The sequence below is a fragment of the Caenorhabditis elegans genome, chromosome V (assembly GCF_000002985.6).
Source record: "Caenorhabditis elegans chromosome V".
Taxonomy (NCBI): Eukaryota; Metazoa; Nematoda; class Chromadorea; order Rhabditida; family Rhabditidae; genus Caenorhabditis; species Caenorhabditis elegans.
The window spans coordinates 12,255,556-12,271,682 of record NC_003283.11 but is presented as its reverse complement, the minus strand read 5'-3'; the positions used below and the strand labels follow the sequence as shown (position 1 = coordinate 12,271,682).

The 16,127-nt window shown below is 33.9% G+C and overlaps 7 protein-coding genes and 1 pseudogene across 8 annotated transcripts; 3 read left to right on the top strand and 5 right to left on the bottom strand.

Moving 5' to 3' along the window:
* The first annotated feature begins 131 nt into the window (after positions 1 to 131).
* Positions 132 to 1,412, top strand: tsfm-1 (Elongation factor Ts, mitochondrial). Its single transcript, NM_073678.6, has 4 exons — positions 132 to 217; positions 276 to 421; positions 503 to 930; positions 977 to 1,412. The coding sequence occupies exons 1-4, from the start codon at positions 134 to 136 to the stop codon at positions 1,267 to 1,269; spliced, it is 951 nt and encodes a 316-aa protein (NP_506079.1). The 5' UTR covers positions 132 to 133; the 3' UTR covers positions 1,270 to 1,412.
* A 948-nt stretch (positions 1,413 to 2,360) lies between these two features.
* twk-24 (Potassium channel domain-containing protein) lies at positions 2,361 to 5,976 on the top strand. Its single transcript, NM_001380782.2, has 8 exons — positions 2,361 to 2,501; positions 2,989 to 3,277; positions 3,401 to 3,494; positions 3,563 to 3,931; positions 4,043 to 4,175; positions 4,224 to 4,354; positions 4,594 to 5,001; positions 5,614 to 5,976. The coding sequence occupies exons 1-8, from the start codon at positions 2,373 to 2,375 to the stop codon at positions 5,798 to 5,800; spliced, it is 1,740 nt and encodes a 579-aa protein (NP_001367093.1). The 5' UTR covers positions 2,361 to 2,372; the 3' UTR covers positions 5,801 to 5,976.
* A 214-nt stretch (positions 5,977 to 6,190) lies between these two features.
* F55C5.2 lies at positions 6,191 to 7,681 on the bottom strand (annotated as a pseudogene). Its single transcript has 6 exons — positions 7,631 to 7,681; positions 7,208 to 7,329; positions 6,902 to 7,161; positions 6,634 to 6,854; positions 6,392 to 6,581; positions 6,191 to 6,344 (listed from the first exon to the last, which is right to left on the bottom strand). Coding segments are annotated over exons 1-6 (998 nt in total).
* Positions 7,682 to 7,859: 178 nt separating this feature from the next.
* ssp-35 (MSP domain-containing protein) lies at positions 7,860 to 8,183 on the top strand (the record flags this gene model as incomplete). Its single annotated transcript, NM_073675.5, has 1 exon — positions 7,860 to 8,183. The coding sequence occupies one exon, from the start codon at positions 7,860 to 7,862 to the stop codon at positions 8,181 to 8,183; it is 324 nt and encodes a 107-aa protein (NP_506076.1).
* Positions 8,184 to 8,314: 131 nt separating this feature from the next.
* On the bottom strand, positions 8,315 to 10,152 carry tbb-6 (Tubulin beta chain). The gene is made up of 5 exons (NM_073674.4): positions 10,069 to 10,152; positions 9,714 to 9,885; positions 9,136 to 9,657; positions 8,604 to 9,068; positions 8,315 to 8,549 (listed from the first exon to the last, which is right to left on the bottom strand). The coding sequence occupies exons 2-5, from the start codon at positions 9,877 to 9,879 to the stop codon at positions 8,422 to 8,424; spliced, it is 1,281 nt and encodes a 426-aa protein (NP_506075.2). The 5' UTR covers positions 9,880 to 9,885; positions 10,069 to 10,152; the 3' UTR covers positions 8,315 to 8,421.
* A 315-nt stretch (positions 10,153 to 10,467) lies between these two features.
* Positions 10,468 to 12,701, bottom strand: ugt-56 (Putative UDP-glucuronosyltransferase ugt-56). The gene is made up of 7 exons (NM_073673.6): positions 12,536 to 12,701; positions 12,128 to 12,295; positions 11,821 to 12,061; positions 11,492 to 11,772; positions 11,165 to 11,399; positions 10,891 to 11,116; positions 10,468 to 10,846 (listed from the first exon to the last, which is right to left on the bottom strand). The coding sequence occupies exons 1-7, from the start codon at positions 12,683 to 12,685 to the stop codon at positions 10,573 to 10,575; spliced, it is 1,575 nt and encodes a 524-aa protein (NP_506074.2). The 5' UTR covers positions 12,686 to 12,701; the 3' UTR covers positions 10,468 to 10,572.
* Positions 12,702 to 12,878: 177 nt separating this feature from the next.
* ugt-55 (Putative UDP-glucuronosyltransferase ugt-55) lies at positions 12,879 to 14,985 on the bottom strand. The gene is made up of 8 exons (NM_073672.7): positions 14,819 to 14,985; positions 14,684 to 14,767; positions 14,304 to 14,634; positions 14,113 to 14,252; positions 13,938 to 14,066; positions 13,661 to 13,892; positions 13,191 to 13,416; positions 12,879 to 13,138 (listed from the first exon to the last, which is right to left on the bottom strand). Exons 1-8 carry the CDS (start codon positions 14,978 to 14,980, stop codon positions 12,904 to 12,906), a joined length of 1,539 nt encoding a protein of 512 aa, NP_506073.2. The 5' UTR covers positions 14,981 to 14,985; the 3' UTR covers positions 12,879 to 12,903.
* T04H1.12 (Activin_recp domain-containing protein) lies at positions 14,968 to 16,040 on the bottom strand (the record flags this gene model as incomplete). Its single annotated transcript, NM_001392626.1, has 3 exons — positions 14,968 to 15,017; positions 15,283 to 15,408; positions 15,854 to 16,040. 3 exons carry the CDS (start codon positions 16,038 to 16,040, stop codon positions 14,968 to 14,970), a joined length of 363 nt encoding a protein of 120 aa, NP_001380208.1.
* Positions 16,041 to 16,127: the final 87 nt, after the last annotated feature.

Here is a 16,127-nt window from a genome sequence, read left to right as displayed (position 1 = left end):
CGTCTTTCTCATTGGGGCGCACTTGCCTTTTCATTTTTTAATGCAAAAAATGCCCAGAAAATTGCATAATTTGCTTTATTCTCTTAAAATAATTATCAATATTGACTGAAAACTAAAGTTTCCAATTTTAGAAATGTTTGCTAGAGCTCCATTTGTACGTCTACTATCAACGACTAGTCGAAACTTGGCTGAGGCCGAAAAGAAAGTCTCTAAAGAGGTATTAAAATCTAGGAACCCTAATTAATTTTAAAAAATAAAAAATAATTGTTTTTCAGGCTCTAATGGCTCTTCGAAAAAAGACTGGTTATAGTTATGTGAATTGTCGTAAAGCACTTATTCAGTTTGGCGAAAATGATATGGATAGTGCTGTAAAATGGTTGAAAGAAGCTGCAGCGAAGGAAGGATGGGCCAAAGCGGCAAAGTAAGTGTTTATTTTGAAATTTTTTTAATTTGGAATGTTGACTTCACAAGGAATTATTTTAATAGTTATAGAATATTCCAGACTTGGAACTCGTGTAACATCGAATGGTCTTGTATCTGTAGTCACGGACAACTCAACAGCAGCTGTGGTAGAACTCAGTTGTGAAACTGATTTTGTGGCGCGATCTGGAGCTTTCAAGGATTTGTTGTCAAACATCTCCAACTCTGTTCTCGCAAAAGCTAAGCCACAATCTATATCGAGCGGCTCAAAACTTCAAGAATTCACCTATGATCTTGGGGATCTGACCGATTCCGACGGAAAAAATATGCGTGAAGTGCTCTCCCTTTCAATCGGAAAGCTTGGTGAGAACATGACAGTGAGAAGAGTTAAGGCTTTTAAAGCTCCCGAAGGAACAACTTTGTTTGGAGCTTCACATCCTAAAGATGGAACTGATGATATCCCGATGGGACGGTTCATTTCACTCATCGCTCTAAATCAATCGAGTCCAGGTGAAACAAAGAAATAAAGTAAAAAATTAAGTCTTAACATTTACAGGGTCAATCAGTAGTCAGCAACTTGCCGGACAGATATGCCAGCACATTATCGGAATGTCCCCGGAATCCCTCGGCGAAGCTGCAGAATCTGTGAAAACTCAAGAAGGGCTTCGTAGTCAAGAAGGGCATGATCCAAATGCTGATCCAGTTGTTGTAACTAATATTGATGAATCGGAAACTGCTCTTCTCCGCCAAGCCTTCATGTTGAATCCATCTCAATCTGTTCATGAGTACCTAAAATCCCACAATGCTAACATTCTCGATTTTGTTCGTGTAGAGCTTGGAAGCGAATAATTAGATAAAAGTGGTAGTAACTTTATTTTCATGCCTTATTAGTTTTTAGAATGCTTTTGTTTCTCTGTTTTGTTAATCGATAAATAAATTTATCGACATATAAATTGAATTTAAAGTTTAAAAAATAAACATTTGCAATTTTCAGAACATTCCTCCGTGGAAAACAATTGAACAAGAAGACGATTAAAATGCATTTATTTTATTTCAGAAATTCATGGTCACTCGGATTTCTGTCGAAATCAAATGTATTTTAAGGTCACAATCCGCGAAAATTTAAAACAATTGTTGTAATATAGTAAAAATACGAGAAAACTGCTGAGAACACTCAGAAAACATATATATTTTTGGGGTACTGTATTGGTACTGTAGGAGTAATTGGTGATGTAGGTGTACTGTAGTATCACTGAGCTCTTTGTTGAAACATGCGATATTGTTCTAAATTGTATCGTTCTTAGATTTGGCAATTTATCAAGACAATCTGAAACAAATATTGTTGCTGAGTCTGTTACTCTTGTTCCAAAACTGAAGGGACTATCTTGGTCATTATCATCAAGTTAGACGGTTTCAGTTCCATTGACATGGCAAAAAATACGAAAGATCACCGAACATTCCTCATAGTTTTATATTCCAGATGTTCCCATTTCTCAAGTTCTCATACCACATTCCAAAGGAACACAACTCAACAAACCCCAATCTTTCTTCTTCGGTTTTCTTCTCAAGCTTCCTCATTTCTCATCGTCATTTTTCCTTTTCATCATCAAATGTGTATCAAGACGTGACGCCTATGTGCTCTCTTTGAGAGAGCACCGCTGTTGTAAAGGTAGAAGTAAAAGAATACACAAAGAGAATATCATGCGTTTTGCGTTTTCTGCTGTTTTTTTTTCGCCCGTGTCTTTCTCTCCTGCTCCTGTGGGATTCTTTGGGAAATTCACACTCTTCTCAAGATAGAGAAAAGATAATGATAAGAGCATTCTTTTCCATCTCTCTGTGATCCAATTGTTTTTTGTTTCTCTAGAGTTCATTGATTTTTATGTTATTACCACTTCCTTATCATCAACTTATCACCTACTTATCCTCTCATTGTTTTTGTTTCAGAAGGTGATATGAATGGAACCACAAAGAAAGATGATAAAATTGTTGCTGGAAGGAGCAAAAGTGCAGATAGTAAATGGAAAGATCGAATGAATCGAGGTCTTGGAAACATGTCTAAAAGTTTACCCAGTTTTAATAAGGTACTTACATCATCTAGGAAACTTACTGTAAGATGTGCATTTAAGTTCTTTAGAGCTCAATAAGTTTTTGTACTCACTTATAATAGTTTTGGAAATTGACCAAAAATAAATTCTTTTTAATTTTATAATTTACTAAAATAGTTTAATTTATTTTGTTTCAATATGGAATGTAGGGTTTTATTATGCAAGAAAGCTCTAGATTTCTGAAGAAGTCAAACATTTGGCAAAGTGCCAAAACCTTTGGCTGAAAAATGCGCATAAACAAAAATCTTTTTTTCAGTTTTAAATTTAAATTTAAAATTTTTTTAAACTTTTAATATAATAATGAACATAATTGGCACAAATTGAACCACCTTCTTAATACAATTCAGATAGCAACACATAGTGTACGTTCATCAAATCAACAGCTCTCCATAGTAATAGTTTTTAGCAGTCTAAATAATTACTCCATCTGAGAAATTCAATTTTCTCAATTTCAATATTCCAGAATGCGGCAAATGCAAAAAGTGATAAAACAAGTGATACAAAAGTAGTAATTGAAGATGAATCAAAGAAAAAGAAGAAAAAGAAGAAGAAGGATAAGAATTTAGATGTGGAAGAACTTCCACAACAGGAAGATCCAGAAGTACTAGCTGCAAAGGAAAAAGAGAAAAAAGCAAAAGTAATGATTGCAAGTAGAGATGCTCGAAATAAAACCATGTGGAGACATATTGCATGGCTTGTTGTTTTATTCTCTTTTTCTTTATTTGGAGGCGTCATTTTCAGTGCTATCGAAGGTTTGTAGTTTTTTTACATCAAATTTTTAGTAAAAGTATTCTAGAAAAAAACTAATTTTCTTATTTGATCTTCTGAACTCTCATAATTCATTGTTCTCACACATCTGGTTCATCTTCTTACAGGTGGTTATGAAACGACACAACTTATCAAAAAGTTTGAACATGAGAAAGATGTATACGAGAGACGAAAGATCTATCAAGAGCAACTTTTTCAAAGGTTTGTGCAAAAGACAGATTGATCGATGGATATCAACAACGCGCAAAGCACAATTTGAGTTGTTTTAGACTTCGAGAAATTGAGCATGATAACACTAATCCACGTGGCAGGAATTCGTCTCGAGAACATTTTAAACTTGAACAATCAAGACATGCCTTGGAATGGTACGAACAAAAAATGGGAGTGACGATTGAAGAACCACAAATGAGAGAAACAAAATGGAATTTATGGGGAGGTGTATACTATTCTGCAAGTTTATATACAACTATTGGATACGGTAATTTCCATCCACTAACCAAAAGTGGTAGGATTATATCAATGATGTATGCATGTATTGGTATTCCATTAGTTTTCACAATTCTACTTGATTGGGGATTCCTGTATTTCACTTGGATTGAGTACGGATGGAATCGATTCAATGAGAATTTTTGTCAAAAGTAAGTTTTCTAGTAGAAATTTGAGATGGATAACTTTAAAATTTTCAACGTAAATACTTGTTTTTTACAACAAAATATATTTAAAACAAAACAAGTCAATTATTTTTACAGAAGTCTTCAACGAGACATGCAACGTCGAATACGTCGAGAAAGAATTCGGCGTGTTGGCAGTGAGCTCTCGTTGTCTTCAACAGCTCCATTACTTCACAGAACTACAACACAGCTTTCAAATCCTGTTCAACACGTATGTTTTTGCTGATTCACTTTGAGAAAATATAGAATTGCTTTCCAGATAGAATCCAACCATCCGTTGAGCCCGCTTGATGTAGATGTACCTATGGGAGAACAAGTACAGACTGTACCAATCAAATCAGCGGCAATCTTTTTCTTTCTTTGGATTATGATTTCCGCGTTTATTGTCAGGTATTGAAAATTATTTAATTTAGACAGAATTTATCATGAACAGGGGCAGATGTCCGTTCTAGCAAGGCAAACTAGAATTAGTACCATAGCAAAAAATAAGTATAACGAGCATTTTGAGAGAAGACGCGGGATGTAGGCAGGCAAGCATTTAGGCACCTATGTGAATGCTCAGATAATTTGATTGATATGTCGCATTTAAAATAATGTGTACGAATCGTTTCCATTCAATTAAATTTCAGATTATGGGAATACGAATGGACTTATTTCACTGCATTTTACTTTTTCTTCACATCTCTAACAACAATTGGATTAGGAGATGTGGTTACAAAAACACCAAATTTTATCATTTTTAATCTGGCAATGACATTAATTGGACTATCAGTTGTTGGATTATGTGCAGCTATTGTACAAGCAAAAGTCAAATTGGTATTCGATCGAATGTTGAGGAGTATTGATGCACAATACAGAATTCGCCAAGTTGATCCTCATGTTGCAACAATGAGTATTGTAGAAGATGAAGAAGAAGGTGTGAAACGATTAATTCAATCACAATCATTAGAAGACCGAATCATATTTTTGTTTGTTGATGAACACAAGAAAAGTATGCTGAAAGAGCGGTGGAAGCAGAAAAGTACAATGGTTAACAGGCAAGTTTCATAATACTAAAGGAAAAGTAGAATTTGTTGGAAATCGTGAAGAATTTAAAACATTTGAAAGACTCAAAGTATAGCACAAAAGAAATCCCGAGAAAAACAAGTGAAATTTGCTAGCATTTTTTGCAAAATCGTCATTAAATTTAGAAAAGCGTTATACGTTTTTTTAAACAGTTATATATTTTGGTCATTACAACCCATTTTCTATTATTTAAAGCGAAAACCCACCGATGTTGCTCTACCTTTAATGTCATCCAACTGTCACAGAAGTCGATGATTTCTGTAGATTTTCAATTAAAACCCATTTCATATTTACTTTTCTGTGCGATTTGCACCTTGTTCATTTTTTCCTGATTTTCTCTGCTTTTATCAGATAATTTTAAACATAAATCCATATTTCAATAGTGATCAATAGAAGTAAAAGAAGCCAAGATACCAATTGTTGTAGAAATCTTTAAATCGTCTCTTATAAATATACAAACAATATAATTTCGAACTTTCTGAAATTTCTGACATCCCAAATATATGTATTATTCGTCTCTTACTTTATTTTTGGTAAAGGGAAAACATGTTCAATGATACTTTTATTTCAAAATATAATTTCAGAATAACTCAAACGTATCCATCAAAAGCTGATAAATATGTTCAAACTGGTCAACGAGTATATGATCAACGTCAAGGATCGGACGAAGATCTGAGTGATGAAGATGAAGAAGATGTTGAATATGATGAACTTGGAAATAAGATTATTCCTCCACCTATTCGTAGATATATTTACACTGTTTTCGATTAGAAATTTTCAAATTTATAACATAACATTGTCTTTCCTTCTGAAGATCTCAAATTTTCTATTATTTCGGTGCTTTTCAGTCAATTCTTGTCCTTCTTTATGGAATTAAAAATTTGACAGAACGTCAAATTATTATTTTTCCATGTCTCGAGCTTTGTTTTTGAATGAATTTTTACGGTAACTTGTTGTAATCTAGATCCAGACTTTATTTGAAGTTTCACCAACTTGGAAGAGTGCACGCCGAAAATTAATACGGATTAAACTTGAAATTAATTGCCTAAAACAATAAAATATATGAATTAAATTGAACCATGTCGTTTCCAACCTGCACCACATCTTTTACACATCTGTTAATCTAATCGGGACTTTAGCAAAACATTTTAAATAAAAGTTTTATTTTTTCATAAACATTTTCCGATCAACTTCAGAACCAATATCCGTCAAGAATGGAACATTGAGTTTTGTAAGAATTCTCATGTAATCTTCATCATTTACTGTCCACGAAATGACTGAAAATCCTTTTTCGTTTGATTCCCGAACGGCGTTTCTGAAAATTGATTCATTTTAATGTTATATTAAAATCAATTTTCTTACTCTGAAATCAGTTGAAAACTGATCATAACCACATCAACTCCTAGAAATCTGGGTAAAATATAGAGTGGTTGAATAATCATATTAATCTCATCAAGAATTTCATTCCAAAAATGAGCAAAGAAACTTGTGGAGAATGGACTTTTTCTGTGATCATCGCTGTATGAATAATAAGATCTATCGACAGTGATTCCTGAAAAAAAACGAATATGTTAAAGGCATGTTCTCAAAAGAAAAAATAATACCAGTGATAATTTTTGGATCAATTTTCTTTAGCCTCCACGGGACAATTGGATTGAAACTGCTAACCATGACCTGATCATATAGATTTCGTTTTTTGATTTCTTCAGAAACTGCTTCCATAAGCTTCAAGTTATCATTTTTCATATCAAATAACATCTTCAGTCCATTCTCCACACAAAAATCGATTGCTTCATTGAGTCGTGGAATTTTTGCATTAACTCCGCTAAAATACTTTTAGAATTTTTTAATCGAAATTGAAAACTTGCTCACTTAACAGGATTCAATACAACTGCTTCCAATTGTTGCCACGTGGAATGTTCAACTTTCAGCTTTGCATTTCCAGTCCGTTCAGTTGTATCGTCATGCATTAAGAGTGGAACTCCATCCGATGACATATGAATATCAAATTCAACAAGATCACAACCGTCTTCCTTTGCTTTTTTCAAACTTTCAATCGTATTTTCAGGAGCTCTTTTTGGTGATCCACGATGTCCGCCAAAATTCAACTTCTTGAAAAATACTTCTCGATGCTAAAATAATAAAAATGGACGAACTATTTGTAACAAGTGTATTTACCGAACTAGATTCACTTGTGTCATTAGAGGATTGTCATTAGAATTGGTACACAGAAGACAAGATAAATGAGAATTGTACATCTACCGATGATCAAAAGAAATGTAATTACAGTTAGTGTCATCCTGGAAAAAATTTAACTAGAAAATACTAGAAAATAACCAACTTGATATATTTTTTTCTAGAATTTTTCAGATGTGTGCTGTGGCTTTCATGTTTTATAAGGGCCGCCCCTTTTTCAGAACGTGTCTATCTATAATTTACGCCTTCGTACGTATTCGCCTAGCTACGTTCCAGTTACCTTACTTTCCTACATTACTGTAAACCTGAGTGCCCGTATCATCCCTTCGGAGGAAACGAGATTGAAGTTCTAATTTTAACATTTAGTGAGAACATATTTCGAGTTGACAATAAAATTGAACTAACCACAGGAAGAAGAACGCCCACATGATGAAACAACGAGTAGAAAAATAGAAACTAAAAATAATTCAAATTCTTGTTTAATTGTTTTTTAAATTTAAATTTTCCACATCATTCACGTAGCCTGATTATTTTATCAGTAAAGGTTATCTAAATGTCAACATTCTGGCAAAATTGATTAAAACGATTTATTCCCTTCTTTTGAAGTTGAAGACCATTACCGTCGTTTTGAAGAATGATCAACGTCGACCCACCAACTGGAAACTTCCCTGCATCTGGAGGTAATTCGGTTCACAACATCGTCTCGGAGTCGGATTCTCGTTTGGCATTCAAGGTGAAATCGTCGAACAATGAGCACTACCGTGTTCGTCCCGTCTACGGATTCATTGATCCGAAGGGAAAAACCAAGTTGGATATCAATCGTATTGCTGGACCACCAAAAGTTGACAAGCTTGTCATTCAATATGCTGAAGTGCCAGCCGATGAGACTGATCCTCAAGCACCATTCAAAGCTGGAGCACAGCAAGGTGAAGTCATCGTGAAGATCACTGCCGAATGAGAAAATAGATCTAAATCACCAAATAATCTGAAACACTAAATAATAAATGATTATTATTTCCTGCCTTCGGGCTTTTTCTCGTTTAACTCTGCCTATGAATGTTTCAATCAATAAATATCTGAAACGATTATAATTCAACGTATAATATTGTTCATTATCTGATGTGGTTTCCCACTATATTTGGTAATCATTTAAGAAAATTTTTTCGATATCAAACTGAAATCTCAACACGGAGAAGTTAGGCTGAATGAACTTTCTCATATTGTTGGAACTCCGAGATAAGATCATTCACTTTGTTCTCGGCGTCAGTGAACTCCGACTCTTCCATCGTGTACCAATGAAGGAATGCTTTGCGACGGAACAGGCCTGTAGAGTAGTTTCATACAATTTGCTCTAACTTCTAAACTTATGAAATCTCACCTGCAAACTGCTTAGAAATACGTTTGAGTGGTTCCTGGATTGCAGTGGAGTTTGCAATGAAAGTAGCAGATGTCTTGAGTCCTCTCGATGGAATATCACAGACATCGGTATTTGTGCTCTTTGGTAAAGACTCAATCATTTCAGATGGATCTTCATTTTCCACACTGATGATTTGTTCAGCATCCTTCTTCTCAGTCTGTTGACCACGGTAAATAATAGCAGAAGACAAGAATTTTCCCTGATTATGGTTACAAGTCATTATATTCTTGGCATCGAGAACTTGTTGGGTAAGATCAGAAATACTGAATGCCTGACAATCTATAATTCCTTTTCCATATACTGGAGCGAATGAAGTCATGAAGAAATGAAGGCGAGGTGAACCTGCAGTGTTGAGCTTGCGAATATCCGTTTTCAGATTTCCTTTGAATCTTTGGAAAGTTGTTATTCCAGATAATGCAAGAGACGCTGAAACAGTAAGTTGTACAGAATGATTCTGAAATTAACTAATAAAACCTCAGCTCTCCAGTCTTACCAAGATGATTCAAATCACCGTATGTTACGCGATTTTCAAGTTTGAGATTGTATTGACAGATGTCGAAGATTGCTTCATTATCGATGCAGAAGTTCTCGTCACAATTATCCATGAGATGGGGCATGGAGAGAATTGCATTATATGGCTCGACAACCGTATCCGAAACTTTAGCAGATGGAATGATTGAGCACGTGCTCAGGGTTTTATCAGAATACTCTTCTCGGAGCTTTGAGATGAGTAGAGATCCTAATCCAGATCCAGTACCTCCACCCAATGAGTGAATAAGTTGAAATCCTTCCAGACTGTCAGCAGCTTCTGCTTCTCGGCGGATTACGCTAAGAACCTTATCAACGATTTCAGCTCCCTGCTCGTAATATCCCCTTGACCAATTATTTCCAGCTCCACTTTCTCCACTGACCGCATTTTCCGGATCAAACAGCTTTCCATATTGTGTAGAACGGACATAATTGATGGATTCGGGATCAAGATCTACCAAAATCGCACGAGGAACATACTTTCGACCTTAAATATGTTCAAAACAGAAGTAGAAGGAACAACGATTTTCTTAATTCCCTCACCTTCCATCTCCTTATAATAGGAAGTTATACGTTCAAGCTGGGAACCATTATCTCCTTTGTATGTCCCGTCAGTTTGAAGACCGTGCTCTTCCGATATGTATTCCCAGAATTTGGCTCCAATCTGGTTTCCACATTGTCCAACTTGAACGTTAATAATTTCTTTCATTGTTCTCTGCAATTGAGGGATTTGAAACACAATTATGTTTTTTAACCAAATAAAAGTGAAACATATTAAGTAATGTGTGTACCCAGTTTGAAAAATGGTAAATTTGCTCAGCATTGTGTCTCTTACATGTGTTAACTGAAGAAACAGAAAATTAATATTTTTAAAAAAATTAGAAAAAATTATGTTTACCTCTCTTTAAATACCTATTCCCTATTGCGAAATATAGTCTATTGCGAAATTGATCTGCAAGAAAACTGCGGAAAACTGAACACAAAACACAAAATAAGTTGTTTTCATTTCACGGAAAAAGATCAAAGGCACACAAACAGTAGACAGATGTTAAGTCACGACTCAACCATCAACTGATTCCCCTAAATAATCTAGTTAACCTGTATAAAAGTTTGTTTAAAGTGAGTATGCAAAACTTGAGATTTCAAAACAAATGTTATTAGTATTTTGATCTTGGTATTTCGAAATCTTTTTTGCATGATACAAGTTCCAACGATTGACATAGTCTCCTCGTTTTCGGGGAACTAGAAGTCTACACTCAAGTTTACAATACTGTAAGCGGTATTAAAACTATTAGTCCAACTGGAATGAACGTTTATTGAAGCTTTTCTGAGCAGTAACGGGATAAAAGTAGAAAAATTACATTTAAAGATGAATTGTTGTAGAACAATTATCACATTTTTTTTATTTTGTTGAAAAACTCAATGGATATTTAAATCCTACATAGTTTTTTCTAAAATGGTTTACAAAAACAAAAATAAAAAGCATAAAAACTAAAGCAATCGATGAATCAATTAGTCGAACCAAGGTATTTGGGTGATAGTTTTTTGGAAATTTGGAAAAATTCGGTGGAAACTCTGTTGAATATGTAGCTTCGATTGTGGAAATCAGTAGGTTCTCGGCGTTTTCTTTCGAATTTCTTAAAAGAGAAGAAATAAGAACAATGTTTTGATCCAGTCTGAAATTAGGAACAATTGAAATCACTCTGAAAATATTTTATACTTTGCATTCGGTTCCAGTCCTGTTTTGACGGCTTTCACAATTTTCGCCGGAGTTTCGATGTCAGATTTCGGAAGAATTTCAATTAATCCATTTTCAAAGGCAAGCTTTGCATTTCGGTGTTGGTCTCCAAATAGTGGAACTGCTAACACTCGAACTCCAGAATTAAATGCTTCAAGTAAGCTGTTCTGGCCACAATGGGTAACAAACAGGTCAATTTTGCTGCTAGCTGGAATTTTTCAAAAACGACTTTATAAAAGTACTGAAAATCACTCACCTAATAAATCAGTCTGCGGCAAAAACTTTTTGAAAATTATATTTGTTGTGAGCTCCTCCTGTTTTGTGAAATTATCTTCCATTTCATATTTCCATATGAACAAAACATTGTTCATTTGTTTCATTGCAGTCATCAACGAATTTTTCAAATTTTGAGGCATATGAGATGATGTGGCTGCAGTACCAAATGATACGAGCACTTTAGGACGAGGATCAGAGAGAAGAGTTTGATACTCCTGAATTAAAAATCAATACCACCATAATCTTATTGTAAAGCTTGCAAACTGCTTCAGGCGCTATTCAAAAAATTTGCAAAAAGGCAAAATACCATAGTCAAATTCTTTTGATCCTTAAAAGCAATCCCTCCAATATCAAAACTTCTTCGTCCTCTCATTCTCATTCCATCTGATCCTTCATGAATATTATAAAACAATAAATTTGCTTGTCTCATTATTTCACCAGTAGGTTTTTTCAATCCATAATATTTTTTGAAAAGCGGAGATATCATTGAGTCCTGCATTTCGTGGAAATTGAGCATTCCAGATAGAAACTTGAGATTTCTTCGTTTTTCAAAAAATGATAGGTAACTTCCATAATCCGATAATAGAGCTGAAATTGGTTTCATAGTAAATCATTTCCATTCTGTGTCAAACTAACATGGAGTGTTCAATGTATCAGATATTCCAAGTGTAATTGGGACAACATCCATTGGTCCAGTTGATGATACAATAACAGTCTTCTGTACACCGATTACCTCAAGAATACCGACTCCACAAGAATCGAATACTTCATGAATTGCAAAGTCAAATTTAATTTCTTGTAGTTTAGGAATCAGTGTGCTATTCTCAATTAGGTGAGTGCATTGAAGACGATGTACATGACCAAGGCCTTCCATTATCTAAAAAAAGAAGTTAGAATTGTAAACGTTTTAAGCCGGGAAATTTGTTAAAATAATCTCACTTACAGTTCGTTGTTCTTCCGGTGATGCTTTTGAGTTCCATAATATTGTGGGCAAACTACCGGTGTTAAGTAGTTTAGTGACTTCAGGGCTTGGTTCAACTGAGATGATTTCATGAATATCTGATGATAGTTCGTTATCGACGTCGTATCGGAATACGTTATCAATTACTGTCTAAAAATTGTTTTTTAAAATTTTTATTAATATAAATGGCCTGAAACTATTACGTGTATACTTTTTTAGTTAAAAATGTTCTTCCGCAGCTGATTTTTTGCCGTCATCTACTTTAAAAGTCGTATTTCTTTCAACTACCTGTTTGTAAGTACAATTCCTCTTATTTCTCAAATATATTTATCAGAATTTTACCTACATAAATAACTTGTTCTACGTGCAAAATAAATTGAATTGACCTACCACCTTGTGTCCTCTTGCTGCAAGCACATTCGCAATCCTTGCCGTGAAATACACATGACTCTGCATCATTCGTGGAGCATAAATCAGAATATCAAAAGCTGATCCATAAATGCAAAGAGCACCGAGCCAAACGATGAAAGCCCACAACATTTCGACACCTGAATGTACTTGTTTTTGCAACACATCGGGTATTTATATGGAATAGATTAGGCGGAGCTCTAAATCTAATTGTCTGTTATAAGGTTTCTAAAATCAAGGAACACGGAGAGAAGCCAAAGTAACAGATTTTGGCTATTAAGTTCTAGAAATGTGCCCCATTATTATTATTTATGAGACGAAATAATTATTGAAGCATGAATGAAAATATTTTATAGAAGAAACTTTCTAATTAATATCATTGTCAACAATGTCAGAGTAAACATGGCAATTGAGTCTAAATATAAAAGAATTTGATCAGAGGAATACAATTTTGGATAAAACTCAAAGTTAAGAGGCGATAAGTTATCAGTGTATGTAGATTCAACAGTATCCAGGAAAAGGTTTTCGGAAGTTTGTTTCGCATTTTTCAAATTTGAAGATAATTTTAACAAGTTGTCATCTAGTCTGTAAAATAAGTTGCATTCCAAAAATTAAAACAATTTCAATTTTATTTTACTTTTTGTTACTTTCAGTTCCTTGTTTTATTGCTGCATAAACCAATTCTTCATTCGCTAGTTGATCTTTGAGTAAAACATGACTCAATCCGTTTTCCAATGCAATTTGAGCGTTCCTGTGTTGATCACCAAATAAGGGAGTTATCAGAGTACGAGTGTTTGAATGAAAAGTTTCAAGAAGACTATTCTGACCGCCATGTGTGATGAATAATTTGATTTTTCTTGATTCTGAAAATATTTTTAACGAAAGTTACTTATGTTTTTGAAATATAATAACACAAAAAAATTTAGCTGTTAAGGAGCACTATGAAATTTAGAAAAGTCGATCTGGATTGTGTTTTTTTACCTGGAAAAATTTCAGACTTTTCTTGTTCAAAAAATCATTTTATTTTTTCAGGACATTCTAAAAGAAGATAAAAACTTACTTTGGCTACAAAATCGTACCAAATTTTTCTAAATTTATGCATCTCACCTAATAAATCAACTTGAGGCAAAAACTTCTTGAAAACCACATTCCCTTTCTTATTTTTCTGTGTGAACTCGTCGTCTTTCTCATATTTCCAAATGAAAAGAAAGTCAGGAAACCTTTGGAAAGTATTTATTAACGTATTTTTATATTTCTCGGGCATCAAAAACGAAGGTGTTGTAGTTCCGAATGACACAAGGATTATGGAATTATATTTATTGAATAGATTGATATATTCCTGGAAAATTGTGTTTTATTTTTCAACGCGTAAAAACAAACTGACGTTTTTCAGTGGCATTGGAAATTTAAAGGATATTCCTCCAATTTCATGAACTCTCCTGCTCCATGGTCGATGAGCATCTGCGAGCTCATGGGTGTTCAAAAACATTAGATTGCTAAATCGGAGGAGATTCTAAAGCAAAAACATTTTGAAAAAAAAAGAATTGCTGTGAACCTACTTCAAAGCTGCTAGTTGTTTCAAAAAGTGGCTCCAACGTCTTGCTCTGTACCTCAAAAAAGTTTCTCCAGGCAGAATGAAATTTTAAATTTCTCCGTATTCCATAGAAAGGAATACTATTTCCATAATCAGAAAGAATCGCTGAAATAATTTTATCATGATTTCAATTTTTCGATGATCAAAAAAACTCACAAGCATCTTGCAATTGACTCGAAATACCAAGAGCTTCATTAACAATATCTCTCATTCCAGTTGAAGACAATATCACAGATTTTCGGATACCCAGTTTTTCAAAAATTCCAATTCCACAAATATCAAAAACTTCATGAATTCCAAAATCAAATTCCAAATGTTTCAATTCATTAAACACGGTTTCTTCTTTTGATACCAAATATTTACATTGTTCTAAAAATATAATTCCCAATTGTTTCATAACCTTCTTCTGTTCCTCTGGTTCATTTCGCATACTCCAAAAGTTTATGGGAATACTTTGATCAGCAAGCAATTTTGCAACATTTGCCGACTAAAAATGTCATAAAATTTGTGTTCATTATAATTGTCTGTCAACTGACCGTTTCAACTTTTACAACCTTTTCAATAACTTTCAAATCTAATTTGTTTGAAATATCACTGCGAAGCACATTATCTACAACTACCTGAAGTTTGAAATTTTAATTTTTTATTTGTACTTTTTTCGAATAACTTACAACATTGTGGCCCCGTTGACCAAGAAGATTAGCTATATTTGCCACAAATGCCACATGGCTCGGTATCATTCGTGGAGAGTATACAAGAATTCGAAGTGAAAGACATGGTGTACCATAATTCAAGAAAATAAAAATAAGAGTGGGTAAAGTCAGAAGTTGCATAAATCCGATGAACAGTAACACGTGATCAAGTGTGGCCCTGAATGTTGATTTGTTTAAATGTCTATTTCTCTTGTTGATTTTCAGTCTCTAGTTTTATAGACAGGTAAATAGAAATCAATTTAAATGTTTTCACGTCAGTAGAGTAACAAAATTGTTTTTGTTTTGAAAGAATTAGTGAGAGACTTTTCAATAAAGTTGCATAAATTACTTAACAAAAGTTTAAGAAAAAAGAGCTACACGTTTACTCTCAAAAAATCTATGAAACCTTGACCCTAAAAGTGGTAATGAAGTATTATTCTCACCAATTCGTCTAGAAATTGGATCATCTTCATCATATGAATCCAAACATCCTCTACCATCTCTATAAGCCTGTGGTGGTTCAAGTTCATAGCACTCTCGATGAATAGATAATACCTTTGGTGAACCATCTGGAACGGTAAAATGGATTAGTCAATAAACTTTGAATCTAGATTATCCCTGGGGTCATGTGCACTGACAATAAAAAATAAAATTCGGAATTAGGATAGTTCGGATTTATTTAAATTGAAATTGACTTTGCGAAACTTTTCAAACAAAATTGATAGATTTTTTTCAAATCAGCCTTGTATTGGACCAATTATATAATTTGTTCAAAAATTGGCAAGACTTTGGTAAAACTTAAGAAATATTTGGTTTTGAGCGCGCCAAAAATTTTAAAAATTTTAGCTCAACTTTGTTCAAACTTCTGCCAACTTCTGATTCAATTTTTTGGACCAGAACTTAATGACAGTTAATGGTAGTTAATCAATGTTGGAACAAAAAATATTGAGTCGGAGACGGTCAATACGAAATGATCAATATTAAAAGTTCCAACTTCAAAAAATATGTGCATACCAGAATTCTGACTAATTTGCATTGTCTTCACACAAAGTGCATTATTCAAACGACAATGTGAGCTCATTGGTTTGACGAGAACTCTGTCCATGTATGATGTTGAGTTGATGCACTCCAGTGATATACATATTAACGGAAGTAATGTCAAAAGTGTGAAAATAGTAACAGAATATACGGAAATACTCATGAGTCTAACACTGGTTGACTTTCGGTGTCAAAGTTGAAAAGGGGTAAGAGTAACAAAAAGAAGAGAAAAAGAGAAACAGTAAACCTT

Bases quoted from the DNA above. Each gene is read 5' to 3' on its own strand.
- tsfm-1 (NM_073678.6), top strand. From the start codon at position 134: ATGTTTGCTAGAGCTCCATTTGTACGTCTACTATCAACGACTAGTCGA. The intron at 218-275 runs GTATTAAAATCT...ATTGTTTTTCAG, and splicing joins AAAAGAAAGTCTCTAAAGAG to GCTCTAATGGCTCTTCGAAA. The intron at 422-502 runs GTAAGTGTTTAT...AGAATATTCCAG, and splicing joins GGATGGGCCAAAGCGGCAAA to ACTTGGAACTCGTGTAACAT.
- twk-24 (NM_001380782.2), top strand. From the start codon at position 2,373: ATGAATGGAACCACAAAGAAAGATGATAAAATTGTTGCTGGAAGGAGC. The intron at 3,495-3,562 runs GTTTGTGCAAAA...GAGTTGTTTTAG, and splicing joins CAAGAGCAACTTTTTCAAAG to ACTTCGAGAAATTGAGCATG. The intron at 4,355-4,593 runs GTATTGAAAATT...ATTAAATTTCAG, and splicing joins ATTTCCGCGTTTATTGTCAG to ATTATGGGAATACGAATGGA.
- tbb-6 (NM_073674.4), bottom strand. From the start codon at position 9,879: ATGAAAGAAATTATTAACGTTCAAGTTGGACAATGTGGAAACCAGATT. The intron at 9,658-9,713 runs GTGAGGGAATTA...AACATATTTAAG, and splicing joins CTATTATAAGGAGATGGAAG to GTCGAAAGTATGTTCCTCGT. The intron at 8,550-8,603 runs GTGAGATTTCAT...ACTACTCTACAG, and splicing joins TATTTCTAAGCAGTTTGCAG to GCCTGTTCCGTCGCAAAGCA.
- ugt-56 (NM_073673.6), bottom strand. From the start codon at position 12,685: ATGTTGTGGGCTTTCATCGTTTGGCTCGGTGCTCTTTGCATTTATGGA. The intron at 11,400-11,491 runs GTATTTTGCCTT...TTTTTAATTCAG, and splicing joins ATCAAAAGAATTTGACTATG to GAGTATCAAACTCTTCTCTC. The intron at 10,847-10,890 runs GTATAAAATATT...TCCTAATTTCAG, and splicing joins GGACTGGAACCGAATGCAAA to ACTGGATCAAAACATTGTTC.
- ugt-55 (NM_073672.7), bottom strand. From the start codon at position 14,980: ATGCAACTTCTGACTTTACCCACTCTTATTTTTATTTTCTTGAATTAT. The intron at 14,067-14,112 runs GTAGGTTCACAG...TTTTTGCTTTAG, and splicing joins AAACAACTAGCAGCTTTGAA to AATCTCCTCCGATTTAGCAA. The intron at 13,893-13,937 runs GTCAGTTTGTTT...ACAATTTTCCAG, and splicing joins TTCCAATGCCACTGAAAAAC to GAATATATCAATCTATTCAA.